This window comes from Anser cygnoides, chromosome 1 (genome assembly GCF_040182565.1).
Source record: "Anser cygnoides isolate HZ-2024a breed goose chromosome 1, Taihu_goose_T2T_genome, whole genome shotgun sequence".
Lineage (NCBI taxonomy): Eukaryota > Metazoa > Chordata > Aves > Anseriformes > Anatidae > Anser > Anser cygnoides.
Genome location: NC_089873.1, coordinates 139,691,414 through 139,706,709, shown reverse-complemented (window position 1 = coordinate 139,706,709; position 15,296 = coordinate 139,691,414). Strand labels below are relative to the sequence as shown.

General features: G+C 46.2%; 1 protein-coding gene across 2 annotated transcripts in view; it reads right to left on the bottom strand.

Annotated features, from left to right (window-relative positions):
• The window catches only part of SLC9A7 (solute carrier family 9 member A7), a 66,972-nt gene extending 52,090 nt beyond the window's left edge, over nucleotides 1-14,882 (bottom strand). For both annotated transcript variants that reach the window (XM_048051152.2, XM_048051154.2), the window contains exon 1: nucleotides 14,523-14,882. In XM_048051152.2, the coding sequence (XP_047907109.2) occupies nucleotides 14,523-14,790 (268 nt within the window). In that variant the 5' untranslated portion in view covers nucleotides 14,791-14,882. The remainder of the gene's footprint in view (nucleotides 1-14,522) is intronic.
• Between the last annotated feature and the right edge of the window lie 414 nt (nucleotides 14,883-15,296).

The window sequence follows — 15,296 nt, the reverse complement described above, 5'->3', positions numbered from 1 at the left end:
TTCTACAGTGAAAACAAACCCACAAAACAAAGCAAAAAAAAAATCACCACATTGTTTAGATCAGAATATTAACTCTGTGCGCAGTAAATAAGACCACCATCAGCATGAGTGTTGTATTTTGTTTGTGCAGTTCCCAGGTCAACTAGTAGTGATGGAACTGGAAGCCCCAGTGATGAAGACAAGTCCACTCCGACCTGCACAGTCAGTGCACTGTAGTTACCCATACCTTGCAAAATGCTTTGCTGAACTGTTTCATCCTAATTCTTCATTTTAAATGATGTTGCACTAGCCCTCTGACATTTTACCTGTTTCAATTATTGGCAGTAGTTAAGCCAGAGTGCTTTAGGAAGAGCAAGCTGGTAACACTGGATGTGACTCAGCTCTCTGGCACTGGAGCAGCAGGAAGGGCTGCAGACCTATGGGTGCAGGAAGGGTCACTACACCTAGTGGTGTGGCAGCTGCCCACTGACCAGGTATTCCTCAGCATCACACTGTTCAGAAGGCACTGGTATCACTGGGGACAGAACCACTCAACTGCTTACCAGAACACCACGTAAAAGCTTTCATTTACAGCCAACACCATGCAAGTCTTGGTCACAGTGCTATTTCTACCTGCAAACGCAGAGGATGTTTCAGCCTTCTGAATCAACTCAGATCATAACCAAGATGGCAAGATTTCCCTTCTTCAGTGTTCCTGGTATAACATAACACAGCATCCCACGCCAAAGTGCAGGTAGCTTTTTGATAAGACCTGTCTGACAGGACAAGCACAGCTAACAATGAAAGGCAGATTTAATATCTAAAGTTGCAAGCATTTCCTGAAAAATAAACAAAGTCAAGTCACACTTGAGATCCACGCCGGTACATCACATGCTGTCTCAGAATACATTCCCTCTGAGTACTCTTTTATGCTTTTAGTAAAACCTGTATGCTACCCAAAGCGAATGCTTTTGCCAGCCCAAATACATCACAATATACTGCCAAACGACCAAATGCCCGGGACAATCCATCCATTCATGCCGACTGGAGTTCATCATTCCTACTTGCTCTTCATCCTTCACAGATGCAGCAACCCTTATGAATGCGGGCCTTCTTTAGATTGCAAAGAACAGCAACGGGGCCATAATGAAAATCCATCCAAAGAAAATTCAGGCTTTCAAAGCATCCACTGAAGACTTGCTGATCTGCACAACGATCAGCCAAAAAAGGTACATGTTCTCCAACAAAACAGGAAAATTGTGGAAATTAAGTCAAAGGGGGTTTACGAAGCGCTAGACCATTCAGATGTTATATTTCAAAAGCTACAATATGCTTCTGTATAAACAAAGTTGCTTCGGATCTTCCATCCCAAATACACAAAGAGATGGCCTTTCCCCACACCTTGGTACCTAGGGATCAATAACTCACAGAAAGAAGGAATGACAAAAATCGAACGAGGTTACCGGTGTGCAGAAGTTACAGGGCACTGCGGAGCATCCTCTTGCTTCTGTGCAGCCAGCAAATTCGCATCAGCTCCTGACACTGCTGCGTTCCGAAGCCGTGACATTAAAGTAGCTCTTAAGAGAAAAAAAATACTGCTGCAATGCCTATTCATGCCAAGGAACTCAAGAGATTTACCGCTTTAGTGAGCCTTCACTCTGTGGCAGGCATACCAGCTGTTACAGTACTCTTGTTACAACAATGTGAATAAAAAAATTGCCTCTCAAATTCTAAGAATAGACTGCACAGTAGACCAGTAAATACACATTCACTGGATTTTTTTGCAAAGCTTTTAATGAGACTGTATCAACTTAAGCATGAAAACTTGTTATGAAACATGAACTGGTTAAGCAACAATAAATAGAAGATCAAGTTGGAGAACTGCTCCTTAAAGGAAGGCGTTACCTGGCTACTAGCATAAAGGATCGGTTTCCAGATCAGAGCTAATTATCATAAAGAAGCAATTGGACTAATTAGTCCAATTTATTTATTGGGCCATAACAATTATTTATGCTAGAAGAAAACATTTCAGAAGCAACAGCAGAACTCTGAAGAAGAGTACAGTATTGTCATTGCTGGACTCCACTGGATTGTTCTAATAGCAAAACCGGTTGCTCATACCAAATACTGACAGACTGCACTGCAAGAGCATTGGGAAAGCATTACCAGAGCACAATCAGACACGTTTTAGACCACAAACGTAACACTAAAAAACCAGCAGGTATTATGACTGAGTGTATAAAACCCACGCATTCAGAAACCAGCACAATGACTGGGCAGTACCGAAAAGCTTGCTTTGAGCACTAGGCTCAGCTATAGTTATTCTCTGAGCAAAAGATCTTTTTTTCCCCCTCAGCAATTTAAGGGAAAGAACACAAAATATGACTAAAAGTTAACAAGGTGTGCCAAATTTCTCCCATCACAATGGTAACTGAAATCTTCCATTGAATTAAACAGAAATAAAGAGATCTGAGCAGATCTTACGGGTAATATATGGATACTAACTTTAGGCTCACGTAGATTTAAGCTGATGAGTAGAAGTGGCCCAGCCATTCCCTTGTTCTCTGCTATCACACCACCCCTTCAGGTGTGCTAGGTGTGCCAAGCAGGACAGGAGTATGAAGAAAATAGGAGTGGTGTTAACAGCTGATTAAAAAAAAGATATATATGGGCTGAGCAATATAGTTGTGTTTCTTTAGTCAATTTTTTTTCCTGGTTGTCATTAGAAAAGAAAATATTGTCTCCACGTTTAAAATGATGTACATACTACACTAAAACAAATGCAAAGAAAATAAGGTCACCAATTTAGTGAAGTCTCAGAAAACTGTTTCTGTGTTTGGATACACAGTATTACCCAAGCACAGGCTATTCTGGCAAGCAAGTAATTCAGCTCTGTGGCATGCATGTAGTATGTGGGCACATGCACGTGGGTCAGGAATGTGACCAGTTCACGGATCTCAGTGTCTGGAAAACATGATGCAGATATTGCATAATTTGGATCCTGGCACTTGCCATCACTGCAAAATCTGCCCGTTCTTGTTCTTAAGTATTACCCTTTTATTCTACAACTAAGGGTCCTGAAGATCTCAGCAGACCAGACCTACTAAAAGCCTATTTTTATCCAATTTGTAATAATCCACTTGGAATTAAGCCAAGTTGGGTTCATTTCCTCGCTCACCATTCCAAGAGAATTCCATAACATAACCTTGGTAGTAAAGAATAGTAAGCGGTACACTTAAATAGCTTGCAGGTGAAGACAGGCATAGATCATTTCAGCAATGCTCAGGGAACAGGACTGCACGACAGACAAGATGGTGGACGCAGGGGGAAGAAGTTATTTCAGCCATTTTGGGCTTGAGCCAGTTACCTGTTCTCAAGAAAGAAGACCAAAAATGTTTAGTTATGACTGAAAAAACAGGCCCAGTATATGAAGAGGAATCCAAGTTGCCAGCATTAAGCTACTGGATGCACCTTGGGTAAGAAACAGAGAAGAGATGAGGAAAGAGTTTAAGGTGATTTGCACAACAAGCTGTAGGACAGAATGAGGATAGTACTTCTTCCAGGAGAGCTGAACATGACCAAAAACAATAGGCAAACCTGGAGGAGCCATTGCAGGGCAACATGTGTCTGTATCCATGTCAGCACCTCTCGTATGAGGAAAGGAGGGGGAAGGCAGACAGGAGACTACCAAAATCCATACGGACATTATTCATTATGTGACTCCCTGTGCTTTCTTGGAGCTGTGGTAGAGGTAGAACCTAATGCTGAAAAATGGCTTGTGGTCTGGTAGCAGAGAAACTGTGACTTTGGGCAGCGAGGGTGGCAAACCAAACACTCCAGATGGGTTCCCCCCCCCCCCCCCCCCCAGTGTGTTTTTTTGTTTGTTTTATAAAAAGAACATAGCTGTAAGTTTAAGTACTACTGAAAAAAACTGACGCCCTGATCCAGAGCCTTAACTTCAACAAGCTTGGGTGAACATGTTAATAGATACAGAGTAGATTGCATTTGCACTTCCTGCCTTGACTTTCCAGTCTGTAGCATAGGGCCGCACTCAACAGCTGATGAAAAATTTTCTCCATCCCTAATTAGGGTTGACAAAACACATATTGCATCAGGTGCTTCTGATGTCAGATAAGCAGCTTAGGTATTTGTGTTTGAAGTACAGAGAAATATAACTGTCCTACGTTTTACATTTTGGAAAAGATCCCAGAACCATTAGGATTTGAAATTGAAAATGTTGAAATAAACACACTCAAATATTTGCCAGCAATAGCAATAAACTCTTTTTTATGGTTCTCTGAAGCTAATATATGGGAAAGGCAAGTAAGAAATCAACATATTAAGTACGAGGTATCACCACGATATCCAAGTTATTTTTTCCTCTGTTTTGTGCACACATGTAAAAACTGAGTATGCTGTAATTATATTTAGTTAATGCAGCTTAACAAGCATTCTCAATAGGAAACCGCTTACGAACTTAAGTTATGTTGTGCTGAGGAAAAGATTAATTTTGTGTTCACAAAACTCTGTAAACAATCATTAGGAGGATGGTCACCCACTGGACTTTTGGAAGACCAAGCGATTTGTGTGTTCTGAACAGACTCCTTCTCAGAGAGGGAGAGAGATTTGGGAGCAGCAAACGCTCTGACAACTTGATAAGTCCAAACTTCAGAGAAAAATTAAAGCTGGTATGGAAACAGAATCTTCCCATTTAAGCTCCTTAAGTCTGAAGAATATGTCTGGGACTAAGCACAAACACATTGCTCTAACATAGATGAATGTGGTTTGAGGGGTTTAAAGGTTAAAAGTATTTAGAGATAAAAATCAACTTCATGAAGTATTTGCCAAGTTACATACCCTGCTGTGCAGAGATGAAAAACAGTAATGGTCAGGCTGAAACATTGCAGCAATACTCAGTTACCCACATGAAAGTCTATTCCAGGGTTAAGGCTAATTCACTTACACCATCACATCTGCCAGATACTCTCCTCCTTCAGAATACTCCCACTGCACAGTGCAAATAAGCTCCCTGCAAGATTCCCAATAGATGCAGCAAAGCTGTGCCTTCCATGCTGTGCCACACTCATGCCTCGAGGCTTTGTGCTCTGGCAGTCAAGCGAAACCAGCACAAGTGCCTGCTTCCACCTCGTGGGGCATATCCTTCCTGACCAGCCAAGGAGCTCTTTACTTTTGCCAGTTCAAACTCCATTAAGTCCAACTTCTAAAGACTACTTAGAGTCACTTAAATAGCAAAGCTAAGAGCCGGCTGGAATAAGTTAGTATTTCAGGCCAAGAATAACAAGTTCAAATACAGTATCCACTAGCAAATATAAATATAGCACAAAATTTATTCCCTGTTTCTCAGCCACACACAGACAAGCAGGTACCTAACTAGGTCTTTGATTACTGCTGTTATACAAAACAAAGCCAACCAGATCATTTTCAAACATGTTCTGATGAAGCCTCTACAAGTAACACTTCTCCAAACATCTATATACTTTTAAAAACACTTAACAGTACAGAAGAGTTTGCAATTCACCTGCAGAAACAACCAGGCCCTGAGACTGCAATAACAGCTATTATTTGTTTTTTTTTATTACTTTGGGGTTCTTCCTTGGTATTCAGGTAACGCAAGGACATGACCTGCAGCGTCAGCAGAGTTCTGGATGGAGGAAGTATTCAGCTCTGCAGCAGAAGACTTGCTTTGCAGACTTGGCTGCACATACAAGTTCTCCAGCCACAGAAAAGGGTGGATGCTGGGGCCGAATCCTATCAGTTTGCTCATGAAGAGGGCAAATTAAGGAAGAACATTCAAGTTGTCTCATGGATAAGGGGAATGAAACTATTCCCAGGAGAGAGACCAGCACTCAACCAGTAAGCACAGTGAAGACTGACACGAAGGGAAGAACAAATAGGAGGGATCATGCAGCAGTAAAACAGCTGAGATGTATATGACACTTTCTTTTCACTACTTTCACTACTGAAGCTGAAAGACTTGATTATAAAGTGCTAAGAAGTGGAGGGAATAACAATTGTCTCTCCAAATTAGCGTGAAAAGAGGTAATATCCATCTTAGTGGATTCAAAGAATACAAATCAAAAGCTAGCCATACCCTTGCAGGACACAATACTTTTATCAAATCTCACACGTGCAGGACGTCCAGCTGCACAGGACACTTTGACCACAGGTAGCCACCGATGTCAGGACTCACAGGAGCACATACCACAGTCACACACTGCCAGCACACTGAAGACTGTCATCTTATGCACAGACAAGTTAATTGCACTTTGAGACACACTTACACTGTGCTCTTTTGTTTCTACAATTTTTATTTTTTGTTAAGAATAGTCCACCCACCTTCATAAGGAAAGAGCAGAAGAACAACTAAAGAAACTACTGAAGAGAATGTTTTTTTTAAGTGGTTTTTGCTGTGTGTTTTTTTTTAAAGCAGAAAGACCGCTATGGAGACACCTGGCATTCAGAATAAGCATGCCACCTTAAACCTTCCCACAAAGCCAGCACATGAAGGTATCCACTAGCTCCTCAGCTCTGCTGTTCAGGCTGCTGCCTCCAAAGGGCTTACGATGTAGCAGAGGAGGAACCGGCAATACAGGCCCTACACGAGCTCAGAGCTCATCGGGTATTTCGGCAGTCCCCAGCTGCCATTAAAACACTTGCTCCAGAGCTCTTTCAACAGGGGACACTTCACAAAATCTGTGAGCTGTGACAGCAGCAGGCAGCGAGAAGCAGCACAGGCCACAGCAGGCAGGAGAGGAGCCTCCAGCAGGGCTTCCCAGTGCACCCCTCGTGTGGGGCAGCCATGTCGGGCCCACGGGGTGCTGCCAGGCCAGATCCATCAGTCTTCCTCCATGCCTTGCTCACATGCACAGCTGTATCAAGAGGAATTTGGAACTTAAACCCAGCCTTTGAAACCGAATGTGAAATGCAAAAGCCAGGAAGAAAGCACACCCCTCCCTCGGCCAGGAGCACAGTTCACCTTCCTCCACACTGATCAAGGGGGAGCCTCCAACTCTCTCTCCCTGATAAAAACCAACTCCCTAGCCATAGCTTTCAGGGGCCTTTGGGCACTTCTAAACTAAAGTGAATTGTCTGATTTCAGGGCATGATAAAAAGCAGTGTTTTTTTTTTTTTTAATCATTTCCCTTTTATTCCTTCACACTCGGTTAATTGCAGGCTGAAGTGCTTTTTAATAGGCGAAAAAAAAGCAGTACTTTTGAGCTAAATTACCCATCTTCGGTAGACACAGAAGAGATCTGATCTGCTGAGAACAACTGTGTATTTTTACAGCACAAGTAAAAGTGTTCAAGATAAATACCCTTCTAAAAAATAATTGCTTGTATCACATTCCTTTCAATATAGATACCACTTAGCCTAAAGCAGGGGGAGAAAGGCTACATTCAGCCTTAAATGGGGATGAAGTATTAATCCTAAATCACAAAGAAGAACACTCTAAAACACTTTTTTTTATTTGTCTGCAAGCTGCTGTTCCTGGCTGTCAGAGTGAAAGTAACAGCCCTGAGTGAGATACCGAGGCTGTCTCCTCGACACGCAGGAACGGTTCAGCAGTTCAGCGCAGGACTCGCAGCAGTCAGCAAGGAAAGCACATCCACGGCATGCAGCAAGCTTTAAAGGGCTAGATAGGAACTGCAACACCTGCAGGAAGTGTCCTGTTGTAGACCGTAGCTCTGAGTCTTACTTATTTGCGTTATTATTTTGGACGGCTGACTTGCAGTTCCTGCTTCAGATTTCTGGTTCCTAAATCACCTCTTGCAGGCGATGGATACTACCACCTCTATCTAAATAAGAAGATGCTTAGCTGCCCAGACAGTAGGGTTGGGGTGGAAATATCTCCTTACCAGAAGGGAGGGAAAGGCTTCACACACACTCTAAGGTGTTGTCTTGAACTGCTCCACAGAATAGGTTTGGAAGGGAAAGCCAACTTCCAGTAGGAAGGAAGGGGGCAAAAGTCTTACTATGCACCCGCAATGCAAGGTTTGTGGTGACACAATCAGGAACATGGCGAGCTGAATGAAGACACTCTTCCGTCAGAGGGGCTCGAGCCTTCCCATCACTGCTCCCTGAGCCATCTCTGTACGCTGCAGGAATCCATCACAGCTTGGAGGCAAGGCCAGGCCCCCCTGAGAAGTGAGAGCTCAGGCCCTATCCAGTCAGAGGCGAGGTGTCAGCTTGTTTCCACTTGCACCAGCTGTGCCAACAGCAGGAGCCAGGAGCACACGCAGCAGAAGCCTTTAGTTCCCACCTCAGTCAGTGCGCCCAACACACAGTCACTTAGGAAGGAGTTTTGTAGGTCACACTCCAGTACTCAAATGCTGCCCAGGACTGGCTGTACAAATGAACCTGAAGCACTTCTGAAAGCACCCTGCTGCGCACCTAATTGCTTCGCATGACAGTGACTTCAGTGTTATGATGCTCTGGTTTTTCTTTAGCACTACAGGTGAGAAAGAAGTGTAAAAGACACTGCAATAAAGTCCACGACCAAAATGACTTCAATCCAGCACAATATTAAAAAAAATAAAAATCAGGAAAAACAATGTCAGAATTGTTCATTCTATTTTGAATAAGGTATAAGCTAATATTGTATTGCAAAATCCAGAAATGAGATTGTGATGGTTGCTACACAGATTTTTGATAGCATGGCCTAGGAAACGCTTCCTATTATCTTTCCATTATCCATAAAGCAAACACCCAACTTAACGAAGGGAAAGGAGACAGCTGAAAATGCAGACCTGTTCTGTCCCATCCACCTTCTCCCAAAAACATGGAGTCCAACTCCTAAGCAGAACAGCACTGAGGTGGATACCATCAGCACCCAAGAAGCATTCTGGGGTATCCCTGTAGGACTTGACAGCTTTTATACACTCCCTCATCATCCCCTTTTCAGTCTTATCTGCAATAAGGGCTGAGGCTACTGGAATAGCTGCAGGCACTTTGATTCTACATGGGAACTCAGCCCTTGTGTTGTTTTAGGGAGATTCCTTGGAGGACTTGTTGAGAGTCATTTCTATTGCAAGGTGGCAAAGAAATTGGAAACGGTTACAAAAAATCTTCTGAAATGGATTAATGAAAATCTCAGGCTAGGTAACCTGTAACATGCTGTAGAGACTATCACTGTCTAATAACAACGCTGCGTGCTAGACATAGCGTTACCTGCCCTCAGTTCAGCACGCTCTTACCAAGAAGACCATTCACTGTACAGACACACACGAGCACAAGAAAGCATGTGTGTGAGCTACGCAGCATTACTAGCACTTGTTTACAGCAACTTTCTAATTCAGATGAGACTTAAAGTATATGCAAAGGGACACTTTCCCTCCTACAACGACAGTTTGATGTTGTAGAGCAGCACTAGCTTTAAAAGCCAGTTACGTTACCAAAGGGCTGCTCAGACAGGAAATCCGGGGTTGTCATTTCTCTCCTCATAAATCTGGGGTTGTCATTTCTCTCCTCTCCTCTCATACCAGTGCTCAGAAGGGTATTTTGACACCGATTTGACAGAACATCGAGAAGCTAACATTAACAAAAATGAACTAATTTATATTAATTGCTATTGAGAACACTTAAGAAAACAAAACCCCCAAAACCCACTGTCCTGAGGACTACAACTGAACTGTATCCCAGGGACACTTCAGAAATATTTAGGCCACCCAGTTATCCCACCTGAAAAGCAGAGTTGAAATAGAGGTAGGTTAATGGCAGAGATACAGCACTTCTGAAATCTCTCACAAGATAAAGATTTTTAAAACTATGTAGTCCAAGCCCACAAAGTAAGCTTAGAAACAAGACTTGCAGTACAACTGAAGTGTCCAGAGCACCCAAAGGATGGAGCAAGACTCATTTTGAAAGTTTGCAACTCAGTGATTTAAAAAGAACATGCGGGCTGCCAAAGAAAGGATAATGCTCTTGCAATTGAGTGCTTGGAGTTATGCTCCTAAATCTAATACTAAAATGCTCACATAAAAGTGGTTTATTAAACATCAACACTGCCATTATTTTGACAGCCATGGAGATGCATTAGGTCCTCTCTTGCATGTCTCCAGCCTAGAATTGTAACAGATAACACTGCAGCGAGATGAGACAAGGACAGACTTTCTGTATTTACTCTGCAGATACAAGAACCTAGTCTAAAACTGAGTATTTCAGAACAAACGTGGTATTTTTTATCCTGAACATTTACCTCGCCTCTCATTTCTGATTTACAAAGAGTAACAGAAGTTTCCCGTGACTCTTCATATATTGTTTTTCTTAGTACTCGAGTCCAGTTTGGCTTTTATTTTTTACCTGCAGGGAGTGCAGCTTTGAATAAAAGCGTCTAACAAATGATCTCGCTACCTAGGCGTGCTCCCTACGTCACAGGAGGCCAGACTTTGATGGAATTGTTCGGGCAGCATGCGACCTTTGGGAGCAACACGGCTGATAACGGAGAGCGGCACACAACAAAAGCAGCAGCGGTGAAAGCCAGGGCAGGCAGCCAGCCTGCAGCACCACGAGGTGCGGCCCACAGGTGGCTCCGGACCCGCTCTGCAGTCAGGGAGGCCCCGGCTACATCTGGGACCTGTGCTGCTGTGCAGGTGGCCGGCTGCCCCAGTTGTCACTCCAGGAAGGGGACAGGCAAGTCCCCTGATGGCAGCGATAGTGCTGCATCTGCTGGGACACGTCCACGCACCACGACACGTGCGTTCAGGAGCAGAAAGCAAAGGAGCCACCTCCTGTCAGCAGGCTCTTCCCTGAGCTCTCCTCTGGCATCCTGCATCTCCCTAATGCCCTGGAGAGCTTCCAGGAGGAGCCAAGGCTGCTGCCCCACAGGGCAGCCCTGTGCCACCGAGCCCTTTCAGGAAGGTCACAACTCCGGGCACTGTGCCCTCAGGACTCAAGAGGCACAATGCGAGCGTCACAGCCACCACCACAAGTTGGCATGCGCTTAATTTCCTTCATTGCTCTCTATCTGCCTTTTTTTCCCCCTCCTCCTCCTCCCTCTAATTGCTCCATAATGACTCGCAGTAGTAATACTATTGGTGGAGCAGCTGCAGAAGAGCAGCACTCCCTGTTAAAGTTTGAAGACCAGGCTTCAATTGCATTCGCAAGCCAAGTGCCTCTTCTGGAACGACCTGGGCATAGTCGCCGTGCAGTGCCGTGGTGCAGAACCAAAGTCAGCACTGCACCTGAACCTGCAGTTCTAGGTGCAAAGTATTTTAAGACGTCTGAAAAAGACCCCTTGCCCTTTCATGTACACAGCTGTCAGAGCTAGCACGTGCACCTGGGCTCTGTGACTTTCGTATTTCTTGATCTAATTTCTAAGACTTTAAGCTGTACACCACACAAGAAAGCAGCATGGTAAGTCATTAAGCATTTGTGTAAACTTTAGGTTATTTTACATCTTAACAGACACTTCCAGAGCAGGACATTTAGCACATCAGAATAAGAGACAGGAAAGCAGCAACCGTCTCTGAAAAGATGGTGACAGCACAGGAAATAAGAAACACAGCAAGACCCCTTTGTGATCGCAATGACTTCTGAACCAAAGCAGCTCACATGGTGAAGTTACACAATGCCCTGCAAATCTGGACAGGGTAGGAGCCTTTGTTCTGATGAGGACTGGGTAATTGTTAGGCTACCACACTGAAACCGACCAGCACGACAGATGCCTCCTACTCAACAGAAAAAGGTGCTACTTAAAGTTTGCATTTCTTCTGGGCTTTAGCAGCACCAGCAGTATTTGGGCCACAGGTCCTTTTAGCTGGATAAAGCGCATACTTTCTGTGTCAGAAATGCGATCAGATCAGCAGCCAAAACATCACGAAAGTAGAACAGGATGTGCTTGTAGCTGGGTTCTGAGAAAAGATAAGTGAGAAATGCTGGTTAAAGGTCTGGCTGCAGGCAGCTTCTTCTCTCACCGCCCACCATCTCAGGCCACTGTCATGCCACCTGATTCCTGCTGTGCTCGAGGAAAGAGGTCGGATGGCATGCTACTGTGCGGCTAGACCAGAAATAAGAAAAGCTCCATCCCCTCTTCCTAAAGAAAGAAAAAAGCAAGCAACCATCAGGACCTCCAGTTCTAACTAGCTCAGACACATCATGCTGACAGGTTTTCATCTACTGCAATCGCCCCAAGATTCAGTCACTGAAACCAACCATTTCAGAGGGCTTTTAGGTGCAACAAGACCAGTTTTTCCAGGTCATTGTCTCCACGATAAGAAGTAATCGGCATTTAACTGCCAGCCTACTTTTCTCCTGTACATGAAAGCCATTTACTCACCACTAAAAGCCACTGTTAAAGAAATGGAATGCAAATGGTACAGGAGCTGTTGACTTCAGCTTAAGACGCTGTTAAAGTTACCTACATCAATACCATACTAATCAATACATCTTCGAGAGCACCTAGACACCTGTTATCATAATCAGAACTGTTTCATGCCAGATGCTTCTGGTTTTAGGACTACAAACTCTTCGGTCGAAATATTGCCACACAATTTTGTGTGTAAGTCAAACATCAAATGTGTTTTAAACACACATACAGTTTGAGATGTGTGCATTTCTCAGATCCCAAGTTATCAGCAAAGCATAAATGTTTCTCAGCTTAACCACTGTCCGTTAAATACCAAAAAGAAAGAAGAGGGAAAAACTCCCATTTGAAGAATAAAGCTGGGTTATCAGAAGTGCAGCAGACAGTTACTATGACAGTTACTATGTGTTTTTTTTTTCTTTGCTCTAAAGGAAGTCTACAAAATGTTTAAATGAAGCCAGGCCTCAGCAGAGCTTCACAGGCATCGAAGGCTAACAGCATAAAACAGAACTGCACTGGCTGAATATGTTTCCTCAGACATTTGCCGTGACATGGCAAGAGTCATTTTGCTTGGGAGATAGGAAAGTGTGTGTTTTGGGATACCAGAGGGGTTCATTGGGATGTTTCCCCAAGATATTCACCATCTTGGAAAACAAAGATTCAAATGAGGGAGTGCCAAGAACATGCTGCAGTTCAAGCCAATCATTATTTTGGCAGTGTTGCCTATGGTGCAGAAAGGGCCATAACATAGTACCTTTTCTAACACATAATTTCAGCATTTGTACATCAAATTAGGAATCTAGCACCCATTTCATGGATCAGCAACTGGAAGCTATCGTAAAGTAATTTGAGTTTAATGAGAGGCAGAAGTTCTGTGGGTGAACAATTTTCTTGTTGCCATCACAGCTCATCAAAATGCAAACGCCCTTGATGCCCTATTATTTGTATTGCATACATTAGCACGCCCATGTACGCAGAATTTCTACCATACAGTCAAACATCCGGATCACTGTAATGGTCTTAAAACAGTTTCTGAAGGTGACAACACCAGGGTGATATTTAAATAACGTCCTCAATACAACCTTACTCTGTCACTTCCAATCAGCATTCGTACAGTTAATCTACCACCTCCCGGGCACTATACAAGTGTTACGGATTATTATCCTCGTGCATAATTTACTTATATGCCCGATCTTTAATTTGCCAGTTTTCAGCAACAAGCATATGTGAAATACACAGCAATGCAGCAAAGATATCAGTGACTAAGAGCAAATTGGGGTGGTTTAAGAGATGCTTCAGCAGAGGAAAATTCCACTGCTTTGCAAGCAATCACGTACATCTTGAGAGCAGTAGTACTCATCGGGGAGGAAACCATTCCCTGCTCGCCCCCCGGCGTGCTGAATTTCTCATCCGTGGTATCCCAACCAATATCGGGCAGGTGTTTCGCACTGTTCGGCGGGAACGTTAACTAACGAACGAGAAGAAGGGCCCCCGGCACCACGGCAGGAACCAACCACAGGCGGACGAATCAGTTTCTAAATGGATGACTGCTTCTCCTCGGGACTGTTACGTTCCCTGTAGCAAACCGCGCACGAAACCCAATTGCATAAGTTCGCAGCAGAGCGCTACACCCCAGCACCGGCTCACCTGCAGCTCTCTGCACCAGTCATTAATGGAAACAGCACAGAGCCCGGCTTATCTGAATCATCAGCGCCACAGAAAGCGGGCGAGCACATATGCTCTGTGCAGGTACTTGTTTTCACTTTCCTGGCGCTCACTGGGGGCTGGTGCGGACAAAGGCACCCCGGTGCAGTGCTCATTGAGCCGAGCGGGTTTAAGACGAGCTGTGGGAGCTTTCCAGGCTACCTGGTTTCGCTGCAGTGAGTTGGTAAGCAGTAAGCTCCAGCTGCCCGCGACAGAAGAGCATTGTGCTGGCAGGCAGCTAGCAAAACCGGGAGCACCAAAGTTGCACCGCAGCCCGTTTTACGCAGCGCGGCGGGGACGCTCGGCTCGCGCTCTGCCAGACAACCACGGCCATGACCCGCGCGGCCCAGCTAAAAATACCCCCCGGCGAGCCGGCTCGCTAACAGCGGGGCTCTGCGGGAGGGAGCCGTGCGGGCCCCCCGGCAGCGGCAGGCCGGTGCCGGGGGCGATGACAGGTCGCGCGGCCGCGCAGGGAGGACGGGCGGTGCGCGCAGCGCGCAGCCCACCCCCGGCTCACCGTAGATCATGGCCAGGCCGGTCTCGTGGAGGAAGCGGACGCGGCGGTGCTTGAAGAGCCAGATGGTGAGGATGGTGAGGGTGAGGAGCAGGATGAAGGTGAGCAGGCTCACGCTGTCCTGCCGGTGGCTCTCCTCCGCCTCCTGCTCGGTGGCGAGCTCCTCCATGGCGCTGCTGCTACCGCTGCTGCCGCCGCCACCGCCGCCCGGCTCGGCCGCCCGCAGCCCGCCGGCCCCCAGCAGGAGCAGGGCGAGCGGCGGCAGCGACATGGCCGCGGCTGCCCGGGCCCCGAGCCGGGGGAGGCGGCCCCGGCGCACAGCGAGCCGCCCGCCGCCGCCTGCCCCCGGCCCCTTCAAGGCGGCGGCCGCGGGGCGGAGCCGGGGCGGCTCCTCGGCCGCAGGGGCGGGCGGCGAGGGCCGGGGGGTGAGGGCGGGCGCTGTGGCGGCGGTGGCAGGGGGGGGGGTTCGTTTGGCGGAGGGAGGGCACGTCCCTGAGCTGCCTGCCCGGGGCTTGCCGCCCCAGCGCGTCCTGCGCCCGGCGGTGGTTTTCGCCTGCCGCCTCCCTGTCCTCTGGTTGGGAGCCAGCACCGTCCGGGCCAGCCAAAATCTGAACTTTCTCCCCTAACTTCGTCCTTTAACGAACGGCAGAACCTATACCGCGTCCGCAAATGAGAAGGAAAAAGGGGCAGCGCGGCTGCCTGCTCGTACAGGGGCTGGGGGCTCGCTGCTCGCCCGGCCTGAGCAGGGCTGTGGCGGCAGGGGCCCTGCCCGGCCGG